Source organism: Jaculus jaculus, chromosome 17, assembly GCF_020740685.1.
Source record: "Jaculus jaculus isolate mJacJac1 chromosome 17, mJacJac1.mat.Y.cur, whole genome shotgun sequence".
NCBI lineage: Eukaryota > Metazoa > Chordata > Mammalia > Rodentia > Dipodidae > Jaculus > Jaculus jaculus.
In genome coordinates this window covers 11,922,024-11,937,874 of record NC_059118.1, presented here as the reverse complement: position 1 = coordinate 11,937,874, position 15,851 = coordinate 11,922,024, and the positions used below count along the sequence as shown (strand labels likewise).

The following is a 15,851-nucleotide window of genomic DNA, read 5'->3' as shown; positions in this document are numbered from 1 at the left end:
TTCTGCCGCGCCCTCCCCCCCCATGCCAGCTTGCCCATGTCTCCAATCAGCTTCTGCATACTCACAGCCTCTGAGTCACGCTGGATGTCAGGGACTCCATTCCCGTGGTCTGTTCTGTCACAGAAGATGAAGTCCAAACAAAGTCTCCAGTAGATCAATTGTGTGGCAATTGTGCCACATCTCCACCTCCAGCTACAGGGCCACCAGCGCCTACCAGGTTTGTTTTTTAAAAATACTTACTGGTTAGCCGGGTGTGGTGGCACATGCCTTTAATCCCAGCACTCGGAAGGCAGAAGTTAGGATTGCCATGAGTTCAAGGCCACCTTGAGACTACATAGTGAATTCCAGGTCAGCCTGAGCTAGAGTGAGACCTTACCTAAAATCTAACTAACTGGCTAGAGCAGCTTCTGCCTCAGAGTTCACAGGTCTGCACCACAAGCCACTGAGCATCTTACCATCTCTGAGCAGACATCAGCCTGGAAAATAAAACATCTGCAGAAATGAACCCATGCGTCACTAGCAACAACACTACTCAGCCTTCCCTGCAGGGTGTGCTCCAGCAGAGTGGAGATGGAGTCCCCAGTCCCGTTCCTATAGGGGCAGAGACGTGCTTGCGGGACACCCCTGGGACCTCAGAGGAGAAGGGGAAGGAGGACTGTGCAGGAACGTGTGGCACACACCAGATGAAATCCACGGTGGTGAAGAAGGATGGCCTGGATTCCAGATTTGAAAAAGGAGCTCCGTGTGCCATGAGCTCTTCTGAGGATCCACCTCTGACAGGATGTGAGCCTGGTGTTTCTGATCTAGAGAGTGATGTGGACCCTGAGTTGTACCCAGGGGAGGAGGATTCATGTGTCTGGAGCAAGTCGGAACTGACACGTTCTGAAGGCCCGCTTGGATCACTTGAATGGTGCCCCATGCCCCAAGAAGAGTTGACTAAGGCATTTGATTTCTGAAGAAACAACTCAGGAAACCAAGAAGCAAAGGAAGAACTGGAGAATGGCCCTGGCCTATAAGCCGAGCTTCCAGGACAACTGAAGTGGAAGTGTTGCTTGCCTCCAGGAGTTTTAGTTAAACCTATCTTGAAGAACTAACCCTGTTTTATAAAGGAAAACAGCAATTAATTCTTAAATGTAAAAGTAACTCCTTTTACATAGAGACTTTGAAAAGGATCCCAATACCACAATAAAACAGAAATGGATATTTTAAAAAAAAACTAACTAAATAAATAAATATAATATTTATTGGTGAGGATATCAACACATTATGTATTCAAATGAAATATGCTATAAATAATAAACATTCAAAAAGAAAAAGTATTTATTGGGGGCTGGGGAGATGGCTTAGTGATTAAGGTGCTTGACTGAAAAGACCCATTTTCAACTCTCCAAGATCCCACACTAGCCAGACACACAAAGGTGAAGCAAGCACAAGGTTGCACATGCCACTAGGTGATGCAAGTGTCTGGAGTTCGGTTGCAGTGGCTAAGGCTCTGGTGTGTCAGTTCTCTCCCTCTCTCTAAAAAAAAATTTTAAATAGATTTTTTAAAAAAGTGTTTATTGGGGCTGGGGAGATGTCTCAGCAGTTAACAGCCTTGCTTGCAAAGCTTTATGGCCCCAGAGTAGAATCCCCAGAACCCACATAAGGCAAAATGCACAAAGTGGCACATGTGGAGTTCATTTGTGGAAGGTGAAGTGGGAGAAGACTGAGCTCAGCAGCAGAGGCAGGCTTTATTGGAGGAGAGCCTGAGAAGGGCTCTGGATGTGCAGGTCAGGTGCCACTCCTTTACAGACTAGGGTCCTTATCGGATAGGGGTATGGACTGGGTAGGGGTACGTACGGGGTGGGGCCATTGGGATTCTTGGGTTGTACCTTAGCCCACCTTGCCCCAGGGCTCCAGGGAAGTGATCGTGGAGCAGGTGGTTTGGGCCATTCCAGGAAAATGTCACTTGGCGTGGGTAGTCTTTGTCACTCTTGGGAGAGTTACCATGAAACCATAGTAAGAGTCCCAAAACAGAGACATTCTAACATTCCCAACTCTGTCATACAGAAAACTGGGGTTGGGATGTCACAGGAGCTTGACCTGCCCTCATGGCTGTGATTGTGGGGGTCGAGGTGGCTATGTGGTTTGGTGAGATAAACAAACAAAAGGAGGCAGCCTCAGAATCCCAAGTAGCACTTCCAAAACCCTTTGGAACTGGAGCTGCTGAAACAAACTTCATAAGTAGGCAAATAAAAGATTGACTCATGGGCTGAGGCTCACTGGTTAAGGTACTTGCCTACAGAGCCTGATGTCCTGGATCTGATGCCCCAGGACCCATGTAAAGCCAGTTGCACAAGGTGGTGCATGCATCTGGAGTTTGTTTGCAGTGGCTGGTGGCCCTGGAGTGCCCATTCTTTGTACTTTTCTACTCTTTTCTCTCTACTTACAAGTAAATAAAAATGTTTCTATAAGAAAGATTGACTCTGAGCTGGAGAGATGACTTAGTGGTTAAGGTGCTTGCCTGCAAAGTCAAAGACTCAGGTTTGATTCCCTGGGACTCTCATAAAGCAGATGCACAAGGTAGCACATGGCATTTGTAACGGCTGGAAGCCCTGGCACGCCTATTCTGTCTGTATGTCTGCCCCCCCCTCGAATAAGTAAATTAAAAAATAAAAAAGATTGACTCACTTTTGTACACAAATAAATAAAAATATATTTGAAAAACAAAAATTAGTTGGGTGTGGTGGCGCATGCCTTTAATCCCAGCACTTGAGAGGCAAGGGAGGATTGCAGTGAGTTCAAGGCCACTCTGAAACTACATAGTGAATTCCAGGTCTGCCTGGACCAGAACATGACCCTACCTCCAAGAAATAAAAAGGGCTGAAGAGATGGCTTAGCGGTTAAGGCACTTGGCCTGAAAAGCCTAAGGACACAGGTTCGGTGCCCTAGATCCCATATAAGCCAGTCACGCAAGATGATGCATAAGCACAAGGGTGTGAATGCATGCAAGGTGGCACAGGTGCCTGCACTTTGGCTGCAGTGCCTACAGGCCCTGCACACCAGCTTTCTCATAAATGAAAAAAAATAGGGGCTGGAGAGATGGTTCAGTGGTTAAAGGCACTTGCTTGCAAAGCCTTAAGGCCTGGGTTTAGGTCCCAGTACCCACATAAAGTGGCACGTGTCTGTGAAGTGCATTTGCAGAGGCACGAGGCCCTTATGTGCCTGCCCATTCTTTCACAACTCTCATATAACTATTTTTTTTTTAAAAACCTAAAAGCTAAAACAATCATCCTCCATGTATTAATGGTGGACATGTGACTGGTACTGCTGCTTTTAGAAAAACAGTTAAGCCATGTGGTCCAGTGGGTCTCCTTGAATATATACCCAAGGGAGCTGAGATCAATGTGGGCACAAAGCACAGGAAGTATTTGCTTAGTAACTAGTGATCAGGTAGAATGTAGTGTGCCCACACAGCGTGGTGAAGCCATGGAGGGGAAAGACGCCTAGTGTGTGCCAAGTGCCACAAGCCTGTCACAAGAGGTCGTTCATAGCCATATCCTGCACATGTGCGTTAATGGATAGAATAGACATGGAAGTCAAGACAGAATGTAGATTGCTGGTTACTCAGCAGAGGGTTAAGGATAGTGACTAACTGCTTTGGATGCGGGGCGTGTGTGGTATGTATGCTGTGTGGTGCGTGGATGAGTGTGTGCGATGTGGGTGCCTTGTTTGTGCACAAGGAGAACATCCCGTGTCCTCCGGTACCGCTGGTGTGTGTGTCCTTGAGGTGGTCTCTCGCTGCCCCTGGAGTTGCTGTTTTTTCCTGCCAGGCTGGCTGACCAGCAAGCTCCTGCAGCTCTGGTTGCCTCTCCTTACAAGACCAGGGCCATAGGTGTGGTGCTGAGGACCAAACTCAGGCCCTCATGCTTGTGAGGAAAGCACTCCTGCTGAGCCGTCTCACCAGCCCCAGGATTTCTTTTTAAGACAAGGTGTCACAATATAATTCAGCCTGGCCTCAAACTTTTGCTCCTCCTGCCTCCTAAGAACTGAGGTGACTTTCATATGGCGTTTCTTTTGAAGTGTGAACGGGTTCTGGAATAAGATACTAGTAATGGTTACACAGTGCTATAACTATACTAAAAATCCACTGCATCATGAACTTTAAAAAGATTATTTTTACAGCATGTTAGTTATATCTCAATAATGCTGTTAACCACAAAAACAAGTCCCAAGGCTTTTATGTGTGCTTAACCACCACGTTAACAGAATAGACAGAACCACAGAAGATCTCCCCTCCCTCCTCCCAGTGCCCTTCTCAGTAAAAGCTGCAAATTGTTCCTGGGAGAAAATCAGCCGCCTACTGCTCCAATTGTTTGGCAGAAGAAGCCATTGTTTTAGACAAGACATGATGAAGCTTTGTTCTCAGGAGGGAACTTAAAGACCATATTAATCACGTGTGCTTTGTAAACCCCCCCCCATTTTTTTCAAATAGAAATAATCTGGAGTTTGCAGATTTATTTATGTATTATGTATTTGAGACAAGGTCTTATATAGCCCAGAACCCACTGTAGCTGAGGATGACATGGAAGTTCTGGTCCTTGTTTCTACCTCCTCAGTGCTGGAATTACAGGCATGTGCCTGTTTTATGTGACACTGAGGGTTGAACCCAGGGCAAGTACTCTATCAATTGAGCTATATCTCTAGCCTGAGTTTACGGGGTGTATGTGTAACCTTTTGGGGCAACTTCCATGCATTCAGACAGTAAGTCATAATCATAATGCCCTCCTATCCTCTCCCTTTCCCCCCTCCCAAATCCCTTCTTTCCAGCTAGTGTCTCTTCAGTGTGGGTATCATCATTTTTCCCTTCCCTAGTTTACAGGTCTTGAGTAAGAACCATCAGCCGCTGTGAGGACATTAATACCTTTCTTCTACTGACTTAAAACATTTTCTGTTCATTTGTTTTGTACTTGTGTGTGTGTCTCTCGGTTTGCTTTGTTTTGGGGGATGGCTTGGGGAATTGGCGAGTGCTCTGCCACTGAACGACATCCAGCCCCAACTGTGACTGACTTTTCATCCTCTTCCTCATGCCCTCCTGGCAGAGAAGTGGGTTAAGTATGCTCTCTTAGGTGAGTCAGATTAACATTAGTTGTCCTTTTATTCTGGCAATCCTTTTCTAAAAAATATTTATTTACTTGTTTGTTTGACAGAGAAGGGGGGGAAATGGGCGTGCCAGGGCCTCCAGCCTCTGCAAATGAACTCCAGATGCATCCATCCTCTTTTGCACCTGGCTAATATGGGTCCTGGGGAATCAAACCTGAGCCCTTTGGCTTTGTGGTCAAATGCCTTAACCGCTAAGCCATCCCTCCAGCCCGGAATCCTTTTTTTTTTTTTTTTTTTTAAGAGAGAGTGTGCGGGCTGGAGAGATGGCTTAGCGGTTAAGCGCTTGCCTGTGAAGCCTAAGGACCCCGGTTCGAGGCTCGGTTCTCCAGGTCCCACGTTAGCCAGATGCACAAGGGGGCGCACGCGTCTGAAGTTCGTTTGCAGAGGCTGGAAGCCCTGGCGCGCCCATTCTTTCTCTCCCTCTATCTGTCTTTCTCTCTATGTCTGTCACTCTCAAATAATTAAATAAAAAATTAAAAATAAATAAATAAATAAATAAATAAATAAAAAGAGTGTGTGCGCGCACACGTGTTGCATGTCCCCCCCCCCCATCTTTTGCTACTTGTAAACACACCAGCTACTTGGACTACTTCTTGCATTCAGCTAACATGAGTGACTTGAGAAGTGAATGAGGGTGGGCAAGCAAGCACCTTCAACCACAGAGCCATTTTCCCGCCCCTCTCCCTCCTGAATCAGAACTTAAATGAAGCCATCCCTTGCTTGCATAACAGGTGCTAAGCCCTGAATTTCATCACCAGCACCACAGGAAAAGCAATAAAGAAACAAATAATGGCTCCTAAATGTTTGCTGTCATATTGAAACCAAAGTAAGGTCAGTTTTGATGTTTTGCTTTTCAGTGATGTGTTGGCATTGCCCATTTTCAAGCAGGAAGATTCCAGCCTTTCCTTGGACGGTGAAGCTAAACACCCCCCCTTTCAGTATGTGATGTGTGCTGCAACTTCGCCCGCAGTGAAACTGCATGATGAGACACTCACGTACTTGAACCAAGGTTAGTATGGCTTTGTCAAGCTCTTACATGTAAAACTTAAAACTCCAAAAGGAAAGTACCATTGTAACCTGGATTGCTGGTGAAAAGTGAAAATTTGCTAGGGCTAGTGAGACGGCTCCGTGGTTAATGGTGCTTGCTTGCAAAGGCTGCCAGATTGGGCTCAGTTCCCTAGCCACTCATGTGAAGCCTGAGGCAAAAGTGGTGCAGTGTCTGTCTGGTATTCTGGTTCTGATAGCAAGAGACCCTGGTGCAAATAAATAGGATGCTTAAATAATACTATTTTAATTTTAATTAAACAAAAGCTATGAGACTCTACATGAGCCACCAGAGTGATGGTTTGCTAAATGATACTAGAATTGGGGGTTTGTGGAATAAGACTTAGTGCAGGATTTTTCAGTCATCATCCAAAGGAGGAACAAGTAGGAAAGGTTAGTTATTTTTAGGGATAGTAGTTTCAATGTGCACCTTGAGAATGATTCAGAAGTTCAGCTAGCCACCTGGGTCTTAGACATGAGGCAAATTTGTGCTAAAAATAGATGTAGGCTATACCAAGATGGAGTCTATGGCTAAATAAAATTTGAAAAATGTTATGCTATGTGTTCACATGAACTTTTTTTAAGGTGCTTTGGCAGTTTGAATATGGGCCCATGTGACTTACCACTGTCAACAGAAATAGTTTGCAGAATTAATTGGTTGGATGCATATGTTTTAAAAAGTGTTGACTTATTTTTTTTAAATATTTGAACTATTTTTAAAGCTAGTACACGTTTATTGTAGAAAAGCTGAGAAAGCCAGGCAGTGGTGGCGCACACTTTTAATCCCAACACTCGGGAGGCAGAGGTAGGAGGATTGCTGAGAGTTCGAGGCCACCCTGAGACTACATAGTGAATTCCGGGTCAGCCTGGGCTACAGTGAGACCCTACCTCAAAAAACTAAACAAGGGCTGGAGATATGGCATAGTGGTTAAGGCTCTTGCCTACAAAGCTAAAGGACCCAGTTTTGACTCCCCAGGACCCACGTAAGCCAGATGCGCAAGGGGGCTTTTGCATCTGGAGTTCATTTGCAGAGGCTGGAGGCTCTGGTATGCCCATTCTCTCCCTCCCTCCCTCCCTCTCTCTCTCTCTCTCTCTCTCTGTCTCTGTCTCTCAAATAAATATATTTGGAAAAAGAAACAAACGATTAAATGTGACCTATAATAATTCATTGATTTCGGAAAGAAATAGGTTTTGTCTTATTTATTTGCAAGCAGAAACAGAACCAGGGTTATTAAGTTTCACAGGCAAGTGTTCTAACCACTGAGCAATCTCTCCAGCCCGAGAAATGGATATTTGACTGTTAGGGTTTATATCCTGAAATGTAGTAAAATAACTCCTAACTCTGCTTAGCATATATTAGAGTCTCTATCTGTATGTAGCTCCTGTGATAGAGCCTTGCTCTTCCCCGCTGAAATAGTCTCAGTCTAGCCCAGGCTGACCTGGAATTCACTCTGTAGTCTTCAGCTGGCCTCAAACCCACTGCAATCCTCCTATCTTGGCCTCCCAATTTCTGGGATTAAAGTCACACACCACTGCACCCTTGTTCTATTTTTAATTTCAACATTTAGTATTTGTTTGGGATTCTTATTAAGATTTAACTTTCATACTTGAAATGATCTTAATTTATTCAGTAATTTGGACTTGAGAATTTCAAAAGAACCCTCATAGGGCAAAGAATGTTCACTACACCCTTATTAATTTACTTGCCTCCTGTATTTTGAGGTAAGGTTTCACTCTAGCCCAGGCTGACCTGGAATTCACTATGGAGTCTCAGCCTCAGACTCATGGCAATCCTCCTACCTCTGTTTCCCAAGTGCTGGGATTAAAGGCATGTGCCACCATGCCTGGCACTTACTTGCCGCTTTATTTATTCACTTAGTGTACATTTTTGGTGTGGTGCTGGGATTAATCCTAGGACCTCACTCATGTTATGCAATTGGTCACTAACAAGCCACCAGGCAAGGTCTTAATATACAGGTGAAGCTGTACTTGACCTCCTTGTGTAGTCCAAGCTGGCCTCAAACTTGCCATCCTGTGTGAGCCGCTTTGTCTGGCCAGAACTTTTTTTTCCCCACAGGCTAATTATGGTGTTTATTAAAATTATTCAGTATAAAGGCTATGTGGTTGAACAATGGGACAAAGATTAAAACGGAATGATTATTGTCATTTTCTTACTGTTAGTCAAAGTATGTGATTATGTGCATGAACATGCACCCAGTAGTACCTATTTGTATTCAGGTGAGATGTTCCAAGGCACCCCAGTGGTACTTGAAATCATGAACAAAATGAACCCTAGTGATACCTCATTTTCCTCTACATATACATACCTATAATAAAATTTCACTTACAAAGTAGGTATAACAACAGATCAATTAAAAACTAATAACAGGGGCTGGATATATTGCTCAGTAGTTAAGGCACTTGCCTGCAAAGCCTAATGACCCAGGTTTAATTCCCCAGTACCCACATAAAACCACATGCACAAAGTGGCACATGCATCTTGGCCAGAACTTTTTTGTGTGTGGTACTGAGGATTGAATTCAGGGCCTCCTTACATGTACTAGATGAGCTGTCAACCACTGAGCACAACTCCTTTTATTTGTACTTTGGAAATGGTTTTTTGTATTTGTGTGCATGAGTGTGTGGGTACCCAGGCCACCTCACTACGGATGAACACCAGACACTTTCTCTGTCTGGCTAAAGTGTAGGTGGCTTGGGAGTTTGCAAACAAGTGTACAAGTGCATTTAACCACTGGACCATCTTCCTAGCTCCTTATTTTTACTGTTTTTTGTGTTTGTTTTGTTTTTGTTTTTTTGGTTTATCAAGGTAGGGTCTTGCTTTGTTTTTACTTTTGTTCTTGAATTTTTGAATTTTTATTTAGCTTGTTTATTTGAGAGAAAAAGAGGTAGGTAGAGAGAGAGAATGGCACACCATAGCCTTCAGCCATTGTAAACAAACTTGACATATGAACCATCTTGTGCATCTGCCTTATGTGGGCCCTGGGTAATTGAACCTGTGTCCTTTGGCAAGCGCCTTGGCTGCTAAACTGTCTCTTCAGCCCTTTGAGATAGTCTTGGCTAAGTTGCTCAGGTAGGCCATGAGTTTTCAATTCTTCTGCCTCATCTTCCCATGTAACAGATTTATCAGGCCCAAGCTATCATACTGCAACCAAAATTCATTCTTTTTTTTTTTTTTAAATTTTGTTGTTGTTGTTTATTTTTATTTATTTAAGAGCAACCAACAGAGAGAGAGAGAGAGAGAGAGTGGGTGTGCCAGGGCTTCCAGCCGCTGTAAACCAACTCCAGACGCGTGCGCCCCCTTGTGCATCCATGCATGTGTAATGACTATATGTGGGTATAATTGTCTTAGTTGAGCATATTGAGTAATAAAGTCAGACCCATCCTAGATTGTGAAACATTCATCATCATCTCAAACACGTAGGTGACTATTCTTTTCTTAAAAATATTTCTGAGGCCGGGCGTGGTGGTGCACACCTTTAATCCCAGCACTCAGGAGGCAGAGGTAGGAGGATCACTGTGAGTTCGAGGCCACCCTGAGACTACAGAGTTAATTCTAGGTCAGCCTGGGCTAGAGTGAGACCCTACCTCGAAAGACCAAAAATAAATAAATAAATAAATAATAAAAAATAAAAAAAATTCTGAGGAGGTAGCTTATACTTCCTGAGGGAGAAAAAATTTTATTTGCAAATGGAACAAGAGCACATACGTGAGCGTAAGTACGCACCAAAGCCTCTTGCCACCGCACACTCCAGACATGTGCCCCACTTTGTGTGTCTTACTGTTCGTGGGTACTGAGGATTGAACCAAATCCATCAGGCTTTGCAAGCAAGCACCTTTACTGCTGAGCCATCTTTCCAGCCCAGTAAAAGAATTCTTACATGAATGTTGATTATTCAAAGAGGAATCAGAGCCAGGCATGGTGACACACGGCTTTAATCCCAGCACTCAGGAGGCAGAGGTAGGAGGATCACCGTGAGTTCGAGGCCACCCTGAGACTACATAGTGAATTCCAGGTCAGCCTGGGCTAGAGTGAGACCCTACCTCGAAAAAGCAAAAAAAAAAAAAAAAGTGAAAAAAACAAGGAATCAGAACAATTTTTAAACAGCTTTAGGTTGGTTTAGTTTTTTTTTTTTTAATATATTTTATTTATTTATTTATTTATTTATTTGAGAGTGAGAGAGAATGGGTGTGCCAGGGCCTGTAGCCAATGCAGGCAGATTCCAGATGCATGAGCCACTTTGTGCATCTGGCTTACGTGGGTCTTGGGGAATTGAATGTGGGTCCTTTGCCTGGCCGGCAAGCGCCTTAACCTGTAAGCCATCTCTCCAGCCCTGGTTTAGTTCTCAGTGTTAATGTAGACAAGGAAATGATTTAAATGAAAAAGTTCTTTGCAGTCTAATTACTGGTAATCTTGTACATTGGCTCATTTAGTGCTATGTCCGGTTTATACTGTACTGAATGATGCATTGTGTAAACACCCAGTAGAATCCAGACATTTTTCCTCCTCAGTTTGTCTCTTTGGGGGGAATATTAGTCAACTAGACCTTCAGCATTTGAAAAGTGGTTAATTTTTATTTTAGTAACAGCTGTTTTGTTGTTTGTATTTGTGGTGGTTGTATATGCTAGGCAAATGTTCTGCTGCTTAACCCCAGACCCACTAAGTGGTTTTTTGTTGTTGTTGTTTTTTGTTTTTGTTTTTGTTTTGCATCTTTATGTGTATGGGCAACCTGCATTTTCATATAGAGGCCAGAGATGACATTATGTGTCTTTCATTGCTCTTCCACCTTTGTTGTAGAGAACAGGGTCTTTTATTGTTCTCAAGGACTCACCAGTTGGACTAGAGTAGCCAGCAAGCTCTAGGATTATCCTGTCTTGGCCTTCCCAGTGTTGGGATTGCAGACTAGCCACCATGCCAGACATATGTAGGTGCTAAAGTTCCAGAACCAGTTCCCATGTTGCATGAGCTGTCTCCCCAGAGCCCTGACAGATTTTTTTTTGGGGGGGGGATTGGGTTTTTTTGAGGTAGGGTCTCACTGTAGCCCAGGCTGACCTGGAATTCACTATGGAGTCTCAGGGTGGCCTCGAACTCACAGCGATCCTCCCACCTCTGCCTCCCAAGTACCGGGATTAAAGGCGTGTGCCATCACGCCCAGCTCGCCTGACAGCTTTTTGAGTAGAAAATTGTTCCAAGGAAAATAACCCTGAATTTATTGGAAAGACTAACTAGATACTTGGAACTTTACAAAGAGCAATGGTTTTCCAAATGTTAGTTTATACCAGAGTCACCTGGAGGGATTGTCAGAATACAAGTTCTGTCCCCATAGAGTTTGCATTCAGTAGGTCTGGGACAGGACCAGAAATCAAGTTTCCAGGTGACATTGGAGACCACAGTTGAATTTTTTTTTTCCTTCCCCCATCCTCCTTTTCAAGGCAGGGTCTCACTCTAGCACAGGCTGGTCTTGAACTCTTACCTCTTACCTTAGCTTCCCAAATGTTGGGATTATGAACTACTATACCCAGCTTCACACTTCACGTTTTTTTATTGCCTTGAATATTGGGCGAATTGGTGAGTTTCTATTTATTTATTTATTTATTTACATTGTTGTGGTTCAAACCCAAGGCCTGACAGGCAGAACAGGTGCTTTGCCACCAGTCATACCCCAGCCCACCATCACCTCTGTCTTTCTTCATTCTCTCCTTTTCCCTTTTCTTTCCCTTCCCTTTGCCCTCCTTCCTTCCCTTCCTCTTCTCCCTCTCTTTTCATCTACCTACCTACTATTTATTTTGTTGTTTTCAAGGAAGGGTTCACTCAAGCCCAGGCTGAACTGGAAACCACTCTAGTTCCAGGCTTGCCTTGAAGTCACAGCAGTCCTCCTGCCTCTGCCTCCCCAGTGTTGGGATTCGAAGCGTGTACCGCCACACATGGCCCTCAGCATCTTTTGTAAGAGACTTCTTCCTAGGGGAGTTGGCAGGTAATTGGGCTGGTGGCTGTGATTTTTGCTAGAAGCTTCCCCTTAGAGTTGCTACTCATCTTTTTCTTGGGTAGCTTCTACCGGTGAAGATTTACTACTGGGTAACTCTTAAAAAACAAAACAAACTGTAGTGCTAGGACTATGGCTCAGTCAGTAAAGTTGTAACTGAGCAAGTGTGAGGACTGCAGTTTGGACCCTCAGCACCATGTCAGTGCTGAGCGGTCATGGCAATCTACCTGGTATCCTAGCCCTCAGGAGGAGAAGTGGGGCATCTCCAGGGCAAAGTGGCTAGCGATATTAGCCAAAAGGTTTAAGCCCTGGGTTCAGGTAGGAGACCCTGCCTCAGGAAACTAGGTGGAGAGCAACAGAGGAAGACACCCAGCATCAGCCTCTGGCCACTGCACACACGTGCAGGCACAGACCACCCACCTACGAAAACCTATAGCCTTTGTCAAGTCAAAACTGGCGCAAGATTTCTTAACTGTGTTGCTGTCTTTGGGTGGTTTTTGTAAGATGAGGGGACTATAATTATTGAGCCATAGGAGTACAGAGTTTAAAAGCTGTGTGACTGTGTTTGTGTTTGTCCGGTTATGTCTGAGTAGCCATCTGTAAACAATTAGGTCTCTGACTTGGACAGTGGAGTCAGAACTTTGGTCGGGTCTGACGGAAATAGACTGCCATTGTCGGGCAGTAAGTGGGGCGACGGCTGAGCCTCCAGTAGTTCCTTAGCTCAGGAGGAGGAAGAGTGTCTCCTCGCTGCGGGTTGGGGTAGCTCATTGCAGCAGCTGGATCAGCACCTCGTTCTTCAAGTGAAAAGAATCTTTCTCTTTAGTTTCTCTCAACATGCCTGTTCATTTGGAGCTGAATTCTATTTTGAGAGTACTCTGAGAATGTTAATTAGCCAATATCATCTACTTTGCAAACAGGTCTTGGGCCCTAGGAAGAAGCACTTTTATTGACTTAACTGTCTATTACAAGCTTTTTTTTGGGGGGGGGGGCTTTTAAAGTTTTAATCCTTTCATTTTATTACTGAGTAGACTTTCTTTTTTTGATTTTTCGAGGTAGGGTCTCTATTTAGCTTTATATATATATACATATACAGGCCCAGCAGATTTTCTTTCTTTTTTTTTTAAAATTTTTTACTCTTATTTATTCATTAGAGAGAATGGGTATGCCAGGACCTCCAGCCACTATGAACAAACTCCAGATGCATATGCCACCATGTGTATCTTTTTTACATGGGTTGTGGAGAATTGAACCTGGATCCTTAGACTTCACAGGCAAGCCCCTTAACCACTAAGCAATCTCTCCAGCCCTAGATTTTCTTTTGATTAACTGTAGTTCTTGTTATCAAAGTTGTACGTTAGGATTGTAGAAATAAGACTTTTGAAGCTTTGTAGTTGGCCAAATGTGAGCTGTCACATTTTGGATGCCATGTTAATGTGTAGTCCTTGTAAGGAGTCTCCCTCCCTCTCTCTTTCTCCTTGAAAATAAAATGAATAAAGAAAAAGTAGCTGGCATGGTGGCACACACCTTTAATCCCAGCACTTGGGAGGCAGAGATAGGAGGATTATCTTGAGTTTGAGGCCACTCTGCAACTGTATAGTGAAGTACAGGTAAGCCTGGACTAGAGTGAGACCCTACCTAGGAAAAAATTAGTAGGATGGCTGGATGGATGGATAGATAGATAAAGATAAGTATAGAACTAGCATTATTTGATATGTCATTAGCAGGGAATCTTTATATTTCAGTTAGAGCATAAATTGTTGTTTCAGAAGTCCATGGAATTAAAAGAACTGTAGATAATGGACAAATGGAGAAATTACACCTAGGAGTCTGGTTTTTCTTTCAGTGGATATTGGATAGTGCCATTGACGAATGTATTCTAGTTTCCCCTAGGGAAGCCATTTGGAATATAAGAAATGTTACAGACCTGATCCCACCTTACCCTTGTGGTACTTGGTAGTGAACCAAGGGCTGACAACATATTGCTACCAAGTGCTCTACCACCTAAGCTACATTTCTAGCTCTTGTTATTTTGTTGTTGTTTGGTTGGTTGGTTGGTTGGTTTTTTAGTTTTTCAAGGTAGTGTCTCAAGGTCGCACTCTAGTCCATGCTGATCTGGAATTCACTATGTAGTCTCAGGGTAGCCTTGAACTCACAGCAGTCTGCCTACTTCTGCCTCATGAGTACTGGGATTAAAAGGCTTGTGCCACCACACTCAACTCATAGCTCTTGTCTTTTGAGACAGGGACTTACTCGGTAGCCCAAGCTGGTTCAGAAACTCATAATCCTCTTGTCTCTGCCTCCTACATACTGGGAAGACAGGCATGCATCACCATGTCCAGCCCATAGAACCTTTTTTAGAAACTCACCTGTGGGCTGGAGAGGTGGCTTAGCAGTTAAGGCACTTGCCTGCGAAGCCTGTGGACCCATGTTCTACTCTCCAGTTCCCATGTAAGCCAGACACATAAAGGTGAGGCAAGTGGAAAGTTGCACATGCCCACCAAGTGCCACAAACATCTGGAGTTGATTGCAGTGGCTGAGGCCCTGGTGTGCCAGTTCTTTCTCTCAAAATTAAAAAAAAAAAAAACAAAATAAGCACTTGTGCTTTTGAGAACTTAGACATTAGAGTGCTTTTATCCAAGAGCAGTTGGTTCTTGATCTAGTGTACATAAAATACAACATGCATTGCAGAGTATCACTCACATTGATCAGAAAGAATCATACAAAAGAAGATAACATTGCCTTTATTTAATTTTCTGTCTTGAGGATTTGGGGTTTCTGAGAATCATTTTTTAAAAATCCTAGTAAAAAATGTTTTTCTTTTGCTCTATGGCAACCAAATGGAAGGGCTTCTAGGGTTCTTTGTCCTCCCTTGCTGGCTGTTTTTCTTTGGGTGACTCCACGGAAGTGGTTTCCCGTCTTCGATAGTCTGTGTTTAAATGTTTAGCCCTGAGCCATCTCTCCAGTAGTCTCAGGCTGGCCTCAAACTCACGGCAGTCCCCTACTGCTGCCTCCTGAGTGCTGGGATTAAAGGCATGCACAACCATGCCTGGCTTAATTAAACAGTTTTGATTAATCAGATAATCAGTCCAAATCCTTTAATTTTTATTTCCTAAGTTATTGTGAGATTAAGGGTAGTTTGAAATGTATAATGGTGTGTGTTTTATTTTTTTATTTTCTGAATTCAGGTCCATTGGCACATGTACTATACAATCTGTGTCTTAGTTTTATTTACCTTTTTTTTTTTTTTTTGAGGTAGGGTTTCACTTTAGCCCAGGCTGATCTGGAATTCACTCTGCAGTGTGGACTCGAACTCATGGCGATCCTCCTACCTCTGTTTCCCGAGTGCTGGGATTAAAGGCATGTGCCACCACACCCGGCATTTGACTTCTATTTTAATAATTTTTTTATTTTTATTATTTGAAGAAGAGGGAAAGAGGCGGATATAGAGACAGAGAGTGGGAACCCCAGGGCCTCTGACCACTGCATACAAACTCCAAACTCATGTGCCACCTTGTGCATCTGGCTTTACGTGGGTACTGGGGAATCGAACCTGGGTCCTTTGGCTTTGCAGGCAAGCACCTTAACTGCTAGCTAAGCCACCTCTTCAGCTCTATTTAACTTTTTATTGACAATTCTATACATATTCACGATGTGCTCTGATTA

General features: G+C 43.7%; 1 protein-coding gene across 2 annotated transcripts in view; it reads left to right on the top strand.

Annotated features, from left to right (window-relative positions):
* The window catches only part of Ubp1 (upstream binding protein 1), a 66,456-nt gene that overhangs the window by 12,013 nt on the left and 38,592 nt on the right, over positions 1–15,851 (top strand). For both annotated transcript variants that reach the window (XM_004662071.2, XM_004662070.2), the window contains exon 2: positions 6,000–6,151. In XM_004662071.2, coding sequence (XP_004662128.1) covers positions 6,000–6,151 — 152 coding nt within the window. The remainder of the gene's footprint in view (positions 1–5,999; positions 6,152–15,851) is intronic.